The sequence below is a fragment of the Anas acuta genome, chromosome 8 (assembly GCF_963932015.1).
Source record: "Anas acuta chromosome 8, bAnaAcu1.1, whole genome shotgun sequence".
Taxonomy (NCBI): domain Eukaryota; kingdom Metazoa; phylum Chordata; class Aves; order Anseriformes; family Anatidae; genus Anas; species Anas acuta.
Genome location: NC_088986.1, coordinates 14,755,597 through 14,776,359, shown reverse-complemented (window position 1 = coordinate 14,776,359; position 20,763 = coordinate 14,755,597). Strand labels below are relative to the sequence as shown.

Below are 20,763 nucleotides of genomic sequence, written 5' to 3'. Positions count from 1 at the left end.
CCGCTCTCGATCTCGTTGCCCTTCTTGGCGGTGGCTGCGTTCCCCATGGCCGAGCCGGGGCGGCGACGGCGGAGGAGGGAGAGGGAGGGTAGGGGAGGGGGGAAGCGGGACGGATGCCGGGCGGGCGGCGGCGAGGCGGCGGCGGGCGGGCCCGGGGCTCGTGTGGCGGCGCGGCCTGCGGCTGGCTCCCGGCGGCCCCGGCCCCGCGCTGGCTCCCTGTGGCTCCGGCCGCCGCGGAGGAGGAGACGAGCGCTCTGCCCCCCTCCCCCACGCCGACACCCGGCGGAAATGACGACCGGGGCGGCGCCTCCGCCCTGCTGCGCCGCTCGGCGGGCGGCCGGGGGCGCGCGGCACGCGGGGACACGGCGCCGGCAGCACCGGGGCCGGGACCGGCGCTGCCCTTCCCCCCCCCCCCCCCCCCCATCCCGCCCTGACCGCCCGGCGGCCCGAGGGAGCGGCACCGGGCACCGCGGGGCACCGCGGGCGGCCGCCTGCCCCCGGCCCCACTCGGCCCCGCCTCGCCCAAGGTGACCCCGCTGCCGCCCCCGGTGCGGTTACGGGGCTCGGCGTCGCACCCCCGGCAGCGTTGCGAAAGGGAGCGGGCTGCCGGGGAGGAGTTGTTGTTTTTTTGGCTTCTCCCTTTTGCCGCCGCTCGTGGCAGAAATAGCTCCGGCTACGCTTTTTCGAATGGTATTGTGACTTTCGAGTCGGTGATGGCTCTCTAAATAGATGTATTGGAGCGTTTCTGCGGTGGAAGGAAATGCTTATCAAAAGGAAGGCTCTAGCTTGTTGTGCCTTGCAGTGGGGAGAGCGGAGAGCCGGCGTGGTAATCCTGTGGCTCACAAGCCGTGTGTATTCTACCAGGACAATTTAGGCAATACCCAGCCCCTTCTGGCAGCGTTCCTGCCCCAGGGCTGCAGGCTGCCCCCACTGTGCTGGCGGCAGCTGTCCCAGCTACCATCTTCCTATCAGCATTCCCTCTTGACACCCTGGGCCACCTCCCTGCACCCCACACCTCCTCTCTCAGCCTAACACTGAATGACCTTACCCTTTGCGGGACAGTGCTTGACATGCACACACCAGTGTGCAATCAAACCAAACCAGGTAATTCTGGAAACCAATTTCAGGTCTCCTCAGGCTGTACAGTACATTTATGTACACTACATAAACACCAGACAGATCGAGCCAGCATGGAGCTCTACCTTGACAGGTGCAAACTGCCTGGACTACCTGGTTGCAAGGTTCCGGGAACACTTATCTGAATTATCCTGATGTTTTGTACATTGAAGACCCACCAATGAACCCTTCAGTTAAGGGATTTTCTCCTACATTTTCACCTTTTCATTTTCATTATCCTGATCTGTGTGATGCTGCTTGCTTCACCTGAGTATCTGTGTTTTTATGATTAAAGAAGCAGTCTCTGAGGAAGCCGGGTCTTTATTGGTTTGAAGAACAGAAACAAGACAAACATGGTGAGGAAATAACTTGCAAACCATTGGGGGCAGTGATGCCACTACTGTTGAGGAGGACTGCCACATTTTGCTACAGCTGGAATCTCTTAATTCTTTAGGCACCTCACCTAGAGGTTCAGGGAGTTCCTGGTAATTCATTCTGGCAGGGAAGAGGAAGTAGATTGCAATGGCCAGATCTGCACAACCAAGAGTTAGGCTTGGGAAAAGAAAAGGGTACTTTTGCAATCAACCATCATGATGACTCAGACATTGACAAAAAATCCAAAACAAAACAAAACGTGAGGCACTGTTAACATTTAGATAGATGAGCGTCCGATGATATTGTCACAGATAAAGATGTTACCCCGGTTTTAAACATTTTCCCCACTCCAGCCATCATCATTTTCATCTCAGCCAGATTGAATCTGAGTCAGCTGATTTTCATCCAGGTGCTGACAGGCATTTTGATATCCTTGAGAAGACAGCAGCAGCACTGCTAACAAATGAGATACGCTGCAGCATCTTTAACATATTCTTGGCATTAGAGCTTATCCCTCCACTAGCAAATTATGCTGCATAGGCTCCATATGTGAGGATCCACCAAGGTCCAATAGCCATTATTACCCTCTGGGATTTGCTGGACAAGGATTGGCTGGTCAGAGCACATCTTTCAGCAAAATCCTATATAGGCACACAGAGCACACACATATACATGTGGCAATGCATTATGCTAGTTCTCAAATAAGCACATGCCCAGAATACACATGCAGCACTGATACATTTGCATAAATGTTTACACCCAAGCACTCTCATAATCAAAAACATAACATATAACACATCAACAGTGCTGTGAAACATTAAATGAACCACTTCCACGATTACGTGTCTAAATGAAGATATACAGACTCAGAGCTGGACATTCTCATTCACTCTGCACACACAACTGATACTATCTTAATAGGTTAATATTAATGAATTAATTGCACAACTTATCAATGTTTTGTTGTAGTATACACGTGTATATATAGTTAGCATTCAAAGCATTGACTCTAATTCTAGCCCTTAGCCCTAATTCTCAGTCTGCCTTACTTAACTTCCTTATATAAAATCCTTTGATGCCGAAGTGCCTCATGTCACCGCTCACACAGGAGTAATCTCTTCTTTAAGTTTCTTTCAACACACTTGGTTAAACAATGAAATCATGCAAATATGAAAACTGCTCTGTTCATATGTTAGAATAACTCAGTAATGGCACAATCTAAAAATTTTAGATTTTATTTGTTTTGCTGATTTGTGTAAGATTAAAAAAAAAAAAAAAAAAAAAAAGCTATGCTGCAAGAAGTTCAGCCCAGCAGTTTTAGAGCTATACACATTTAATGATGTAGTTTCAGTGACTTACAGTGGATTTTAATCCATTTTTCTACATATTCGTTGGGTACTATTGATTAGGAATATCCTACGAAGACCAATCTTTTTCCCTGATAAAGCCTAAAGCTCTGTAGAAGATGTATAGTTCCCTAATGAAACTTGGAAATTCAACTCTACGTAAACTCAGAACTAAAAATGAGAGGGTCATTTCAGGACAGGGAAGATAAATTTCTGGTAGATAGGAGGCTCTCACATGTGCTTTTAATGGAAATCACTTTTTCATACAGTAATTACTTCTGGAGCCACATTTCATTTCACTCAGTAATCACACCAATTTCTAGATGAGATAGCAGCATTGCTGCAGCAACTACAACAGTTGATTTCAATACGGATTTGAAACAAATCACTACATTTAAAGCATTACACAACATAACTTGTTTCCCTTACATGTAAGGTGGGCCTGCATTGCAAGGGATTGGCATATGGAATCTGATAGCTTTGTACATTCATACTGGTAATTCTTACTCTGAGGATATGGGCTCTGCTCAAGTAACGGATATGCACCTGCCTATGTTGGTATTCTCTTGATGTGGCTTTAGGATTGCAGCAGTACTTGTAAATTGCATGGCTTGAACACCTGTCTTTGACCGCTTTTCCCTAAATCCCACATTCCTGCATCTCTGAATGCCACTGCCAGCCTCCTTCTCTACTCCTAAACAGACTGATATATTCGGCATTTAACTCTTTGTTTTCCTTTCATGTTGTTCCAGACTACTGGCACGTTCCCTGCTGCCAGCTAGCCCAGTGTGGGATGTTTTTCTAGCAGGTTGTTGAAGTGTCAAGAAGCATGTGTATCTCTTGGTGAATACAGAAGCTATTTTCCAAATTTTACAGCTCCTGACCCAGAAACAGGAATATTCATTGCTGCAGCATAATTTCAGACGTGCCAAGAAAATATCAACTATGTCATGTAGATATGCTAGGGGAAAGGATGAAAGCTCAAGTACAGCAATTTCCACTGCTCCATGCAGTAGCTGTACAGAGTGATACAGTACATCATTGTGCAGGTAAGACCAAATCAATTGATGCCCAACTCATTGCTACTGAGACCCACCCTCACAGAGAAGACCAAAAGAAAGGTCTTACACTGTGTTTCTACAATATCTGAAATTACCAGCCCCTGAATCCAAATGAAACCAGAGCAACTTGGTACAACAACTTGCTCTATCAAATGCCCTGAAAAATGCTCATTAATGCACTCTGTGAGTCCAGGAGGAATCTGGAGCCTCAGGAAAGCATACTGCCCACGTGTGACAGTTGCAATTTTGTAAGACATTTTAGGTCAAAGTGGGAGGCTTTTTCATTAAGAATAACTTGAGGTTCCTTCAGTGTGACTAGGTACACTTAAAGGAAGATGCTTCAAAGGAATTTTACACTTGCAGTCAACACTTTGCCACTTCCATCCTTCCCTTCTTGGTGCTAGACATTTCCCAGGATAGCCACTGGTCAGAGAAATTATTTAAACATAGAAGCAAAGGGTTTATATATTTTCTTACTGCTTTTAGCTATACCTATTTCACAACAAACCTCTCAAGAGTCATAAAGTTGTAAGGTGGTGATTTATTTCCTTTTCCCTGGTGTTTTAAATATAGATTAAAAAAGGTAAGTTTGAGCTGTGCTTCTGCCTTCCTTTAGTATTGCCTCTTGACAAGATAACATTTGTCAGTTTTACTATGGATAGTAGATATATTCATTCATTGGAGGTACTAGGTGCTGTCTTGTGATCAATGTCCTGCTGATTAGACATGTTTTTTTGCAGAGATAAATTACAGACGTCCTTAATGGGTAAGTCCATCTGCTCAATTTTTGCCCTTTATCTTATATGATCATTTGGGAGAAGAGGCGTAGTCTCTCACTATCAGTCAAACAACACTTCTTTCAGTTGCTTATTACTGTTCTGCAGATTCTTCCATGTTTGTAGAAGACACTGCCTGCACATTTGTGATTCAGAATGAATTACTAATAACTGTTAAGGAAAATTCACTGACTGACTTCTATAACTGACTGTGTTCCTTTTGTGTATCCTGCTGCCATCAGGCTCATTTTAAAAGTTTCCTTATCCACATCAAGAGAAGTCCTTTACATTTTGAATCCAAACATGTCCAAACATTTTGAATCCATGATAGATTGCCTAGCCAAGAAAAGCAAGATAGTAAAAAAAAAAAAAATCTTGATTTGCTTCACTCTGAACAGTTGATTGTGTACAAAATATAAGAGTAGAGAAGAACACTGAAGAAATTAATCGTATGCTTTGTTCTTGCACTTTAAGTAGTTCAGCAACATATTTGGTTTGCAGTACACGAACTATAGCAAGAACAAAACTTAAATAAAAATGAATGGTATAGTTGTCTAACATAGTTCCAGTCTAGTCACAAAGTCTAAGTAACTTTGAGTACACAATGAGTATTTCTATTCAAAATGTGTAGGTGTTTAATAAACTATATATTAAAACATTTTCGGTGCACTTGAATCTTCATTATTTGCATGCTTACTGTAATTTAGAGGTGATCAATATTATACTAATGTTTGTTCTTACTGTATATTGAGACTCTGGATCACTTTTCTTTTGCAGAATAAAAAAATAAAACGAAAATAGTAGTGTTATTAAATTTCTCTTTTAGGCCTTTTCTACGGAGATCTCCAAGTTAATTACACTTGTTAATTTAAAGTACACTAAGCTACACTGAATGCCTCTGTACATATTTTTATTCAGAATTAAAAATGACCTTAATTCAATTTAGTTTAACTTACTTTACAAGTGAAATAGGCTACCTTAAATGAAGGTCACTTTAGTCCTAACTAAAAGAGTTCACACAAAGAGTTTATGAGGCTTGACTACTGCATCCAAAAATATTAATTTAGATTATTTCACAGTATCACCACGCAGAGAATCCCCCATTCTAGTTTACAAGCTTATTTTTCACTTTCTAAGAGGTATTCTGATAATTTTGTTTAGATGACAGAAGGGAAAATACATTAGAATCATGCCCAAATGGAGTGGATGTCAAGAAAAAAATAGTATTACTAAATACTAGAGCACAAGAAAACTATTTATTTATTTATTTATAATACATCTCTTACCTGCTTTTCCTTTTCCTCTTGATGTCCTGTCATCACACAGTGATGTCACGCTGTGTCATCTCTTGGTATGAAGACTTATAACAAAAAACACCAGTTTTTGAGCTTGTTATCACCACTTGATTTCTTTTAACTGCTAGAATGAGTTAGAAGGAAAAAAATCTGGTCAGAACTCTAGTGCAGATATCTTTGTGTATTGTATATCAAAGACATTGACTTCAGTCTGATCATAGTTATATGATATAAGAAGAGTCTTCTAAGAAAGAACTTCTTTTACTTAGCATTACAGAAGCAGACTTTAAAAATTATTTGTACTCATCTCACAAACAGTGTCACCTAATTAACAAAAAAATACATAAGCATGGCTTTTAAGATATGCTTTCACCTTCAGAGCTTACATAGCTAAGTAAAAATTTGAATAGAGTCAGTGCAGACTGGCATTAATAGAACAGAAAGCAAAATATATTCAAAGTATACTTTACTGAAATGCTCCTGATAAGTAGAAAGCCCAAAATAAATTATTCTCTTGTCCAGTGTGTTCAGTGATTATTCTGGAGCCAAGGTGCTCTAAAGAGAGCCTCTTTATTTCACAATACAATTTCAAATGCTTCTGTTTGACAGAGCATATATGTCTGCAGAACTTCTAAGACTAGAAAAATTATGCCTCTTTGAAAATACTAAACAATTCCTAGCATCACATATACCTTTCCCAACAAGTTTAATAACAACTCAAACAATTTGAATATCACACAGAATTCCTTATGCTTATAAACAAAGTATTATCAATATCATTAACGTTTAGCTGACCTTAGCTAAACCTTAGATATAAGCCATATAATGGCTTATATCTGCTTGAAATATCAGTGATACTTCTGCTGGAGGCAGAAAATTCACATTTTCATTAAGTGCTAGGTCCCAAAATTTGATCTTTCAAACCTTTTTTTTTGCTTCCAACCAAGTGATTACTTTTTTTTTCCAAGCAAAAAATGAGTCTTTGTCCTTTCTTTCCTCTCTTTTGGTATTTAGAAAGTGTTTATGTTTTCTGTTTGCCTTTTTTTTTTTTTTTTTTTTCAAAAATGTGATATATAAGATACGAAAACACCAACTTTGCTGCTCAGCAAATGCTAGTCCGACTTCAAAGTGTCACTAGCATTTGTGTTGATTTGCATCATATATTCTTACTGGATTGTATTCACTCCTTGCTGACAGCAGCTTCCAGTATCCCCATCACTTTAAATAGAGATGGGATCACTCAGCTTTGTTTATATTTTTGTAGCTATTCACATCCCAGTTCTTCTCAAATGTTACTGTTACCAGCTCTCTAGGTGTGTGGGTTTTGTTACTATTTCTCCATGAGATTGTTGGAAGTAACAACTGGCTTCTTTTGTATATACTCTGCAAATCTTGTTACTGCTTTAATATTATAACATCATTGCAAACAACCCAATGAACTAGGAATAATAATAATTAGTAGTGACATAACTAAATCCAAGCTTCACTGTATTCTACTCAAGTGCCTGTCCTATAACTTGTGTCCCACAGTCATATATCACTACTGGGTAAAGAAGTATAGCTAAGAAGCTTTTTTTAATGCAGAATCAGCTCTTCAGCTGTAATATATTTAGTAGTGCTCTCTCAGAATAGAAAACCTGTGTAGGATAGTTCTCCTGGTTTATTATTTCTACCTAGAAGCAGATTTTTAAACAGAAACAATACATTTTCTGGGGAAACACAAACCCTGAATTTTACCTGTTTATCTTTCTCCAAGCAGTTGATTTTCTCAGAGGGTTATAACACAGGTCCTAGAAATAATGGGATATGTATTACATTCAATTAGATGTGCATAACTACTATTTGCTCTCATGGTTACATAATACTGTTGTTTCTTTTGGACACACCATCTTCTGCAAAGGGCCTTTGTTCATATGAGAATGATCATCTCAGCCAGAGGTGTAAACAACATGCAGTTTGCTCATGGTTCACCATCCTGGGGCTTGAAGAGTCTGTCAAATTAATACAAGCTTTTGCTTAACTTTCAGCTTCTCCTATTTGCTTAATTTGTGTTGTTATTCCTTGTTTATGATTTCAAGCTCTGCATATTTTTTTAAAATCTACCATCTTTGTCTTACAATATTTTGAGCCCTTGGTCACATCTAAGGTGCAGTCCAATGCTTTATTCAAGTACCATTTCCTTGGCACATTCTAAATTGCCTCATCTGGTGTCTACTTCTCCCAGCAATCTATTACTGTACTATTCCCTCTCCATTTTATTGCAAACCAGGAGCTAATTAGCTTTATAGAACTGGAAGGTTTTCTTAAATATAAAAATCTTCAGTAGTTCTTACCCTAAAACAGGCTAATGCCATGCTTATTATAATACCTTGTAACAGACAAAAATATACTGAGCTAAAATTTGTCACCCCAAATGTATAAACTACAAAATACTTTCAAACCTTCAGGTTCAAATATGTAACATTCATATGCTTTCATTATTATTATTATTATTATTATTATTTAGAATATAATACTCCTCGTTTTTGTAACAGCTCTGTGACTATCCTGTTTTGCCTGGATTGCTGAATACTGCTAAATATGCCAAATGCATCAGCACTTGCTATTTTCAGAAGGAAAACCTTCTGGTTGACTTGCTTTTAAATAACACCTAGTGCTTCCAGATGTACATTGGAGTGTTCTTTTATTCTTTTCCAGTAATTTCTGGTATTTCCAGAATTTGAGTCTTTAAATGCTCTGATTCCTTCAATGTCTTCCATTTCTTATTACTGACAGTGCCATAAATGAGGAGTTATTATAGGTTCAGATGATTACAGACATTCATTGATCATGTGTGTCCATAGTGCCTTTTCCTCACACTTAAAAGACAGAAATCTAAAACTCTAAAGGAACATTTACACCAGTAACCTTTCATCATGAAAAATTATAAAGAAAATTATAGTATTGCATTTATAGGTGTGAATCGATTGAAAAGACTCATGCAATAAACAAACAGTAACAGACACTTTCCATCTGAAAAAAAAAACAACAACAAAAAAAAAAAAACAAAAAAAAACAAAAAAATACAAAAAGCAACAACAACAAAAACACAAACAACAAAAACAAGCCAAGAAACAAACTTAGAAATTATTGAAGATCTATTTTTGGTTTGTATTTCTCCTTCTAGCTTTGTCAGACAAGTATCTATGGTGTTAGCCAAGAAGAACGTATTAATCCTCAACAACATGAAGTGGCTATTCCAAGTGGCTGTAATGCAAATACTGATGTAAAAGCTTTTCCCTCCCAACTCTAGAACCTAAGATGTCATTGGCAGAATGTGGTTTGATATCAAATGTTCTGTACTTTCGATAGTTGCATGACCAATCCTGCAAGAGAATGTTTTCAAGCATGTTCTTTTTATCTCAGAGATCTTTGACTTCTACTCACATTTAATCCAAGACAGATTTACAGATTTTCTTCAAACTCAATTTAACATCTAAAATGTTGAACTCATTTTCTAATAATAGTTGACATAAATATGTTGTTTATGGTGAAATGGTGAAACTTTTTTAAAATCCATGTTAAAAGATTATAAACGTGAAATACAGGTTTTTCACAGGAATGTGAAAGTTGTTGTTGTTGTTGTTGTTGTTTTTTATTATTATTATTATTGGTATTAGGTACTACTATTACCATTCTAATTGTCACATTTTCATGAAAGACCTCCTTTCATTCCATTTTGCACAAAGGCCAGATCGATTCCAAAGGAACATATGAATCAATAAATGTCTACATATAGAAATTAACTTACAGCACTGGAAACCAAAGAAATGCTTGAACTACTTTTAAATAATTTCTGGCAAAGACAATTGAGGTCTAATAGAGAATGTGTAACCGTACAGATACCTGACCCTGTTAGAGATAATGTTGACACTTATTTATGTTATGGCCAGATGCAATATTTTAACTTGGGGTGATGCAATTTTGTGTGGGTTACTTAAAACAGATACCTTTGAATATCCTCTGTATCTTTCCTCAGAGATCTAAGAAGTGTCCTTTTCCTAATGCTAAAGACTTCAAGAGCTTTTAAAGAAGCCTTTAAATAAGCTAATGCATCTTCTCACTCTGCCTTTATTCCTTTTTTATCCCTTTTTGTCTCCCTTCCTCTCCTTTCCTATTCCATTCAGTTTACTTACTTTTTTCCACTCTGTTGTACTGCAAATTTACTTACAAAGTAGTTATTTTTTAATAGTTGAAAGCTAATGAAATTCAGCATCACACTTGGATGATGGTTAGCATCCCCTGCTTCGTCCAAATAACAGGGACATTAGATCTCATTTTCACTGATAGATTTGAACATAAATACGCATGCATGTCTAAATGAGTTGGGGCCCTACCTGGTCATTATTAAAAAGTCAAACCTCAGTTGAGATTTCTAATCCCTTAAGTGCACACACAGAGGCAAAGACCATAAAAGCCTTTGTTGAAGATAGAAGTATTTTTCCTGAAAGTCTAAAACGAAACCCTACTTCATACTCAAAAGAAGCTTTGTCATCAGTGGCATCAGGATATTATCTGTAGTACTAGGCCTGGGTTATTCTATTTTTGCAGCTGTTCCTTCTTATAAAGCATCTTATAGAAAATACTTTGGTTACATGCTGCCATAACATTCCACCAATGTATTGCAGGAAAAGGAGCATAATTAGCCATATTTGTTCCATCAAGGTTCCATAGGACAGAATCTGATTGGGTAAAAAAGACATTAACAATGGTTCTCCTAGGTAAGTAATTTATTCCTATAATTTCTTAGGTACGCTAATTATGATAAATACAGGTTACTTCATCCTTCATTTAAAAGTACTTGCTTAATGGAAGATAGGGGAGGGATATTTCTTTTCTGATCTGCTACCTGTTTGAAGGGGGAGCTAAATGTTTTAAATAATGATCCTTTTACATACAAATAAGACAATCAGTGCCAATACTTACCAGTTACGCAGTGCTTTTTCATCCATAAGTCTGAGGTTGAGACAGACAAATGATGTCAAGGGCTTCTGGAAGTTCCAGTGCTGTTAGAGTGTGGCAGTTCCCTGGCAGCTGGGATTTCTAGGCAGGGGAGGAGAGAAAGGCTGGAGGAAGCATGGGGAAAGCAGTAGAACCCCTTGTGAAGGGCATCTTAACCCTGCTCCAAGAGAGGAGAACATTGTAACCATAGCAAAGGAATAAAATAGTGCAGAACAGAAGAGGTTTTGAAAACAGTAAAGGGAGAAAGTAAAGAAGCCAGAAGAATTACAGCACATGCATGCAGAAAAAACAGAGAACATAAAACAAGTAAAATCGCTACAGAGAAGAACTTTTAGAACTTGCCTCATTCAACAGGAAAACATACTACACTCTTTTAAGACATGAAATTGCAGGGGAGACAATATGTTCAGCTTGGGAAGAAAGAGTGCTGCTTATGGCTGGGAGAACCTGTGCTTTTGTTACGATCTCAGCAATGTGTGAGCAGTCCAGGTTTGTCCTTGGCTGTACGGCTGTTCTGCGCACAGAGCTTTCTAGTCACTTTCCAACAGTTCCAAGTAAAATAAATTGCAGACCTTTGGTCTGAACAAACTATTTTAATGTATGTTTGGACAATCAAAATGGTGTCCTAACTTTGAGTAGGGCCTTCATTTTCTGTCCTAGTTGATACAACAAGTCATAACCACTCAATGAAATCACTATTGCTTCTTGGACAAATCAGTCCTCCTATTTCATGGGATTTTTCCTATAAAATAAGGAAATTTAAACTACATTAATATTATCTATTGTATTCATAGAATGGTTCAGGTTGGAAGGGACCTTAAAGATCATCCAGTTCCAACCCCTCTGCCATGGGCAGGGAAAAAAAATCACAGAGGTATGTTCTCCCATCTGAACCAAACCCAAACTTTGTCATGATTATGTAAAGTATGGTTGTAGCAGTCTTGCTGCTTTTCTACAGAAAGCAGTTGTGAATGAATTCAAATATGCTCCTATATCAGGCTGGGCATTTCTGCATAAGCAGGGCACTCTGAAGTTCATTGTCTTTCTGTGATTTGGATACTATAGCACAAACAGGATAGGCCCCTTTAAACATCTCTGGTTTATCTGGTTGCTTAGGACAACCCCTGTAAACATCAGAAAAAAAAGCTGGGGACCTTGAGGAAAAAAATAGGTCATTTTGGAACAGCCAAACTCTGTATCTGTACCTGTATGAGGAGATAGTCTCTGCAGAAACATATTGCACACTTCTCTTGGAACATTTTATACTTCTACAGTCTGTACTTGTTTTATTTTCTGATATATAGAAAAAATATTTTCTGACAGCTTTCCTTCTCATTTTCTACATTGCTTGTAATATATATAAGTATTAAATCAGTAAATATGTGTATAACGAAATGAGATTATAACAAAATACTTACTATACAGAAATGACAACTCTGCTAATCATTTTAATTTGACAATGTGGTTTTATTTTTAAGGTAGCAGCTTTAGAAAGGTTAAGAGCATGTCAGAAAGCTAATTAAAAATAGTTCTGGGAAAATTAAAGAGTTACTCTTTCCAATATTGCTATATCTAATAAATAGATGGATTAAGTATCAGCTAGATGGTAGGTATTTCAAAGCTTACTCTTACTGGTAGGAATTTATGCTGTTTCAACCTTACACACAGTTCCATAAAGTTAAATAAAACCAGCTTGACAATTGTGTCCCTGATATTTTGGTACTCAAGTGTTTTTTTTTTTTTTTTTTTTTTTCTCCTCTTCAGATAACACTTTAGAAGTGAGATTAAAGGCTTTTCTAGTTTGTGTCCTCTCCTGGCCATATTTCACTACAAAGAGTTGCTTCTTTTTTTTTCTAAAGAAAATTATTAGTATTACTGTCCTACAGTATTACACTTCTATTCTGGATTTAAAGTGTAGTATTCTTTCAATATATGTACCCCTGTCATTGTTGTCTGTGAGGGATAGATAGACAAGTGAGCTTGAACATGAATATACATGAACAGCACATTAATTTTGAACTCTATATTATGCCTGTAATTAAGAAAGAAATATCCACTTACTTCTTGTGAATGTTGTAGCTCTCTAACTTCTACTTAGTATAAAAATACACCCCAAACTAGCTTATGGAAAATCCATGACAGTGTCATTATCTCATATATAAAGCCTATGTTTTTGTGGTTAGATAACAAAGAGTCTTCAGGAATACAGTTATTAAGGTAACTGAGCCTCACAAATGAAATATTAAGTAAGAGTTTTTGATTAAAACCTGTCAATGTCACTTTTCATTTTTCTGAGAGAGAAGAAAGAAATTAAAGAATTTCTTGTTCAAGTAATCCAAGTTCATATTGTCTTAAGTTTCTGGTAGTCTTTAAATGAGGACAAAATAAGAATAAATGTAAGTGAGAAAAAAAGAGCAAAACAATTTAAATCTCCCACAATTGTCAGAGCTTTGAATGGTAGAAATCTTATCAAGTTTCCATCATCCTGCTAATCTTGGTGTGCTTTTTATAAAGCAAAGATATCCTGAGTCAACATTTCTCTTCCACCTACTTTATTGCAATAGACATTTAGTCTGCTATAGAAGTAGGATGGGACATGGAGAGTAGCAAACCCACAGTCTGCCACCACCTGCTTCAAATTATCAGCTGAAAGAATTTTTCCTTTTTAAGTAGAAACACAGTCCTTTAAAGGAATTAAGACTGTTATTAAGTTGTCTTTCATAATGATGCAAGTTCCCCCCCCCCCCCCCCCCAAGGAAATCCACATTAAACACAATAAAATGATTTCATAGCATACTCTTCCACAAGTCCTCAGTTTATATATCTCAGTTTATTGTATAACCTCTGTTAATAAATCATTTTAGTGAGTATTTTTCTAAAGGTAAATTCAAAGCTCCTAAAAGTAATAGGACAACTTCTAAAACTAATAGGACAAAACCAAGTAAACATTGTTCAGCTTATAGGAAATATTACCTATGCCTACACATCCTTGCTCCCCTATGAGTTGATCCCTATGCTGTTTACCTTCCTAGAACCAGAAGTTTTCATTAGAAATAACAAGCTAAATTCAATGGAAAAGATTAAGCAAACAATATTGTATTGTTATATAGTGAGATTCCCTCTGTTCAACAGATCAAATTAAATTTCACATACCCATCCATACAAAAATAGATTAAACTCATATAAGACATAAAATACAAAAACACATTATAAAAGGTAACATAAAATGAAAAATTTTACACACAGAGCTTCAAAGAAAAAATACCCCCCTCCAAGTCCCTCTCATTCTGAAAAACTATTATATCAGGCTACAGAGGGCACTAATAAACCTTAGTGGCTCTGATCAACCCCACCTGGAGGCTCCCCCACACCCTTCAGAGTTCTATTTAAGTTCTGCCCTAAGCCCTCACCTCCTTTGGCTTGGCTTTTTCTTAGCTTGGCTTTGTACCTGTCTCATCAGCATGATATTGTCCTATAACATGGGCTCTTGATTGGTTCCAGTTGTTGTCTCAGGTTTGTTCTGCTTATGTTGCTAAGGTAATGTAAAATGGGGTCCTGAGGTTCTTGTTCTGTGGCAGGGGATCTCTCTTAGCTTCTGTTCCCATAATGAGCAGTCATACTCTTGCTGCCCCCTAGTATGTTGTATTTCTGTAATATAAATTTAAACTTTGTTAAGCTCATGTAATTTACAGAAAACTTAGAGCGCTGCCCACAGCACAGATGCAGTGAGTGCTTTCACTCAGTGCTGTTTCTTGCATGCAGAGCTGTCCCATGTAAACAGCTAATGGTTCTGTTTTACTTTGTAACACAAATTTAGTGCTGGTAGGGCTTTACCACATCTTGCTAAAGAGGGTACTATGTTTTTAGTCTTAACTGTTCCTATAAATGCAGGTTGCTAGACCTTGACCCCAGTACACTGCCTTCTATTTTCTTGTTCAAAAATACTTTGCTGCTTTTATTACCTCTATGTCCTCTGCTGCTAATTTGAATGGGTGAGAGGCAGTGCATGATGAGTCCAAGGAGCCCACCTGGCCAGGCTAAGAGGTATTCGAGGAAACCAAATTGCAGTGCAGAAGCATCTGAGCTTCTGACCCTGTGCATAAATAAGCTCTGCCAAATCAGAGTTCAGTATGTGTAGTTTAGATGGCTTTGCATTGTGCAGCACAGTGCACCTTGTGCTATGGACATTAGAAAAAAATTTTAATTGTTCATGAAACTTCTCCATCTTACTACACCAGGTAAGGTAGTATTGATCCTGCTGTCACTTCACTGTGCTGCTTTCTTTTAAACCTAGTAAGGAAATGACTTTGAGTACAGAAATGCATTATCCCCTTTTCCATGTGCTGCATGACTACAGAAACATCTAATGCTCTCTTTAGTGAGAGGACAATAGTATTTATATAGGTGAAAAAAACATATACCAGTAAATGCTTAAAAGGATTCTATAGTCCTGTCATAGTCTTTAGAAGATGCTTGTCACGGTTGCAAAATTTTACAGCTGGGAAAAGCATTTTGCTTTTATTTAACAACCCCCAAACTGATTTATTCATGCAGCTAGAAACTGCTTTGAGGTACAATGGTAGACCCATGAAAAGAGGTCTTTGTATCATCCAGGATTTCCAAAATCTTAACTTCAGAGGATTTTTTTTGTGTGGAAACAGTGAAGAACAAACATGTTTCAATGTTTTAATGGTGCATATTAATGAAATTCACGCTTCAGATGAATATTCTGCCTACAGCTATATTACATTTAAATATCAACACGTAAATACACTTTAAATACCAATATCAATATTTAAATATCAATAGCCCTTTTATGGGAAAACAATATATTTATGTGGTATAGGATTCTTTGGTGTTTAGTTCACGTGAGAACTTGTATCTGGACCTGCAAATTCTGAAAAAGGTAGATACTGCTGTCAATACTCTGTGGAATGTAAATTGCGGAGATACTGCTTATAAAGTAAAATTGTGATTTTCAACTATTAAGAAACATGACAAGGATATAAATTCTCTGCTAATTTTTGTAACACTGTCTATGACATCTAATCTGTTGAGCACATGAATGGGATCTGGGAGGACCTGTGTACTTTGTTCTGCCAGAAACTCCAAAGGTCATGTTCCAAGCAAAGCATGAAGTAAATTCACTAAATGATGAAAACAGATTTTCTCAACCTTGTACGTATTTCAGATCACTATCTACTGCGTGGCTTGCAACATAACGTCATTGCTGACATGACATTGAACCAATAGCACTGGGGGGGGAAAAATTTGAATCTGTATTTTAATGGAGATGCATATTTACCTGCTAGCATTGAGAGTAATGATTGTACAGGATTGTCAAGTGAATGAAAGACTGTCCTGCCTAGGACAAAGGTGTATCAACCTTTCCATACAAACTTTAATACTGTATGTAAAAGGATTTATTTCTCTTCACAACCCAAAATTAAATTAACAGGGTATCAAGAGACCTTAATAATGAAAATAACTGCACAGTTTGATATGTCCATAATTGAAAGGAAAGACCTAGAACCTCTCTAGGTCAAAAAGCTTAGATATCAACTTAGATACCAATTATCTTTACTAAAAATTAAGGTGGTAGAAATGCAATGTCGCACGAAGCAGTTGTCACATTGCAATACACCAAAGTAATGAACTGATCCCTTTGGACACAATTTCAATGAACACCTATGAAACAACTTTCAGCTACGCTTGGTAGGATGCTGATTGTTTGAAAAGAGGCTGAGAACTTTTTATACTATGGAAGGGCACACTAACCACAAACCACATGCAAAATACCACAGCTTTATTGTTACAGATTTTTCTCCATTTCCATTTTTCTTCCCAGTGATTCCTGACCATACTGCTTAGTAATGGTTTATTCCCAACGTCCAACTGAGAAGGATAAGCTGCTCACACATCTACTTGGGCCTGCAGGCCAGCAGTGACGTAGACAGCCTATGATAGTATTGTATGATCTTATCCTAGTTTGTGAATATTTATGGAAACTATCTCCTGGATTACCACATCAGTTTGGTTGACCAACAGATATAATTTCTCATTTTCTTTCAATATACCTCATTTTGTTTTACAACTTCCACGCAGTGGAAATTTTTCACTGGTTGATGGCTGTTCAGTATAAAGAAATGTCTTTCCAAACCGCTTAAGTTCTGAGACTCCCTTTTTCTTAGGGCAGACAACAGATGGGAATTTGACAAGATTACTTGAAAAAGTACCTCCAAGCTTTGATTACTAAACAGATAAAGACACCCTGAAATAATATTTTGCGTGGCTAAAAATAAAGAACTCGTGTCTTAAAGCCATTCAAAACCATGCCTGAACTGAAGGGGCCCCGTTAAGTTTGTGTAATTGACTGCAGTCTGCGGATGCCCTTGGTACTATGGTATCTGCTTACATCAGTACTGAATTTTACCCAGAGCGTGTCTGGAGTGATGAGGACTATAAAAAGTTATTGTATGAAATACTGTGTTATGTCAATATTATACTGCTACAGCTTGTAAAGTTGCCTTGATCTGTATAATAAAAGATGTTTACAGTGGCAATGAACTCAATCAGACACATGGCACATGTTTGGTGATGTATGGCTTAAAAAGCTGTCTTGCTAGCATTTGATTTCTAGGAGATAATCCCAGGCAGCACTCTGAAGATTAGAGCGATGGGAGATAAGAAGCTGTGATGGGCTGGCAGTGTCTGCCTGAACGCCATGCCCTATTAGCAGGTGTTGGTGCTGCTGGGAAATTGTTGTGTGGATTTTAACACAAAGCAGATGGCTTATCTAAAATAAATGGGTGCTGCTCTTCAAAGCCAAGAATATGAATGGGCTGAAGAGTCTTGTAGACAGAATTCTAAGGCAATATAAAGTGTAGGATGAGAGCTTGAGCTGAACCTTGTTTTTTGATTGATAATGCTTTTTGAAGTCAGACTCCAGGACAGAGGAGATTTTTGACTGAGCAGACTGTTTGGATATAGTTTTATAGCAAGCTAGAAAATGCACCTGTTCAGAAAAGCATAATTAACTACTTAATGTATTCAGAGAGGAATGTTGTGCAAACAGAAGAAAACACTTGGAATTACTAAATTTCTTATTATACATCCACATACTGATTTGTTTCAAAGCTATTGAACTTCATGATTGTTATCTCAAATGGTTTGAAACTCTGGCTTTCTGGTATTCCACAGCACAAACAACTGCACGAAGATGAAACCTGGTCCAACTGCCAAGGCAAAATGCAATGTCAAGTTTTTGGGACTGTATCAGATTGTGCATCCCACTGCACATCCATAAGGTGATGATTGAGTGGATAGGAGAAATGTGTTCATTTGAAAGCCTACTTTGTCGCTATTCAAACACGAGTAGTTTTTGAAGTACTTTATCCCCTGTGTAATTTGAAGAAATATTTACTGACTTTGACATGGCTTACAAATATTCAGCATTACAGTGCAGATAATTATTCAGGGAGTAAGTTACCAGTAACCAGAAAGGCAAAATAGAAATGGTGTTCAAATAGTCTTCTCCTAAAAAATAGGACTGGTATGATTGCCTCACTCATTCCTCTACTGTAACACTTTAAGGTCATAAAAGTACCCACTATTCCTGTGTGTAATTGTAGAAAAATAATTTTAATAGAAATAGGTAGATTTCTGATAGCACATTCATTCATGGTCTCTAGGTTTTTTCTGTCTTTATCTGTTTCTTTGTGAAATTCATCAGATGATCTTCATGCCCTAAAAGATATTTCTTTCTGTTAGTTCTGTTTACAACAATCATCTAGGCACATGTTATATTGAGGGCATCAATGTTCAGACTGGCTCAATATTCAAACTAAAACTCAATTTAATGTTCCTAATCAAGCATCTGTGTATTTAATACCCAGTTTCAATTTCTTACTAAATTGTTAGTTCTAACACTAACTTGGAGGTAGTGAGTACCACTTACTTTGAGTTATTCAAAATGCAGATCACATTAAAAAAAAAAATCCGATCTGCTTCTGGGAAACAACAGCTAAAAGCACCTTTTGGAAGAGATTAATGCCTGTTGCCTCTCAGTAATGGAGATGAGAAAAAGCATTTGTGTGGTCAGACTCCAGCCTTTGCTGGGAGCTGTGTCACAGACTGTGATTTCCCAGCTGAGACCAGCATCCATTTGTAGCAGTCGTCCTCGGCAGAGCAGAAGCATTAGCTGTACCTTGGAAGTGAGGCTGCCGGAAAATGTCTCCTGGGAGCAGAACAGGGAGGGGGCACAGTGATATTTTCAGGCTCTAGTTTTGCCTGGGAAGTATAAACCAACAGCTGGGTACAATCTCTCATCAGAACCTGCTTACGTAACATGCTTCAGCTCAGCATGGGGGCACACCTCAGGCTTTGGGGTTTGGGTTTAGGGTACAGAACAGGGACATACAGCTAAAAACAAATACAGGATCTAATGCGGGCCCACAGCAAGCTCTGACCTGGAGATTACATGCAATGCATGTCAACCTTTTAAATCATTTTATCAGGAAGAAAATCAGACCTTTCCCTACAAGCATCCTGTAGCACAGCTGTGAGAAAAATGAAGAATGCTTACGTGGGGACAGACCTGGATCACGTTGCCTCTGCTTTGGCATGTGATTTTTCATTAACATTTAGGTCTGTTCCTATGAACACTAACCTACATAAACTAGCACATGAACTTCAATGAGACTACGTATTTGTGGACAAAAATTATACCTCTGCTTCTATTTTTTGACAAGCGTAACCAAAGTTTGAGCAGTAAAGAAACGGTAATTTCTGCGTATCTGTAAAAAACACAATGTAAACTGTAAGGAAAACCAATTAAAAATGCCTGTGAAGTATGGATTTCTTCAGATTTACAGGCTATGCATCTGTACTGCACAGGAAAAGTCTCCCATCTCTCTTGTTTGCCCTGAAGGATTCCTCGTGTTGCTTTCTGTCCTTAGCAGCCAGCCTGGTGTTTGCAAGACCCCCCAGCCTGTTCCTGTTATGCTAGCAGCTTACCTTGCAGGGTGTTAAAGCAGGAGGAAAAAAAAATACTGCTGACAGACTCACAAGTACCTTTTCAACCAACTTTATGTGCTCCACATTATTTTATCAGGTTTCAAATTGTCATCTTTCTTCGTTGCTGGGCATTAAAAATATTAAAAATCTTTATTTGACGAGCGTTTCTTCTTTTTGTTTTCTAATTTTCTCCTGAACCATTTATGTCATTAGGTCACGCGCCTTATGCTAGGATGCAAAACATTGTAGAAAAAGCCCGAAAGGGCTCTCTCGGAGTTGCCTACAGCACGCAGAGGTTAAAACACTGGTTGTAAAACCAAACGGGAAGGGGAAAAATAAAAAATAATTAAAAAAGAAAATTGACGGAAATCAGCACAGATCCAGGAATTGCAGCGGCGGCCCGAGCTGTCGCCCGCGGTGCTGTCAGCACCCGAAGCCTCCTCCAACGCCCCCCGGCCCCGGGGCAGGGCTCGGGAGCTCCCCAGCTGCCGGGGCCGGCCCCGGGGAGGGCCGAAGCGGGCGGTGAGGGCGGCTCTGAAGGCAGGGGCGGCCCCGGCCCCTCCTGAGGCGCGGTGGCTGCGTCCCGCTCGCGTTCCCGGGCAGGGACATGGCGTGGTCCGCTCCCATCACCGGCCCCGGCGGGGGAGGCAGAGGGACACCGGCGGCTCCACGGGGCTGGCCTCACTCTCAGTTCCACCTTACCCCGCTCCGGGTACACCGTGCGGCGCGGTGCGGGCACGTCCCCGTGTGGGCGGGCTCGGTCTCCTCGGCTCCGCCC

At 38.9% G+C, this 20,763-nt stretch overlaps 1 protein-coding gene and 1 long non-coding RNA gene across 11 annotated transcripts in view; both read right to left on the bottom strand.

Moving 5' to 3' along the window:
• PRKACB (protein kinase cAMP-activated catalytic subunit beta) overlaps nucleotides 1-296 on the bottom strand; it is a 68,578-nt gene extending 68,282 nt beyond the window's left edge. The window contains exon 1 of the mRNA XM_068690928.1: nucleotides 2-296. Within this exon, the coding sequence (XP_068547029.1) occupies nucleotides 2-47 (46 nt within the window). The 5' untranslated portion in view covers nucleotides 48-296. The remainder of the gene's footprint in view (nucleotide 1) is intronic.
• Nucleotides 297-1,401: 1,105 nt separating this feature from the next.
• On the bottom strand, nucleotides 1,402-20,662 carry LOC137860562 (uncharacterized). 10 transcript variants are annotated; one of them, XR_011099004.1, is made up of 7 exons: nucleotides 19,986-20,662; nucleotides 14,381-14,618; nucleotides 10,931-11,051; nucleotides 10,604-10,690; nucleotides 7,707-7,759; nucleotides 5,961-6,093; nucleotides 1,402-2,132 (listed from the first exon to the last, which is right to left on the bottom strand). It is a non-coding gene; the product is annotated as an uncharacterized lncRNA (long non-coding RNA). The 10 variants fall into 10 exon arrangements; XR_011099001.1 differs by having other exon boundaries at nucleotides 1,404-1,668; XR_011099002.1 differs by having other exon boundaries at nucleotides 1,404-1,668; nucleotides 14,419-14,618.
• Nucleotides 20,663-20,763: the final 101 nt, after the last annotated feature.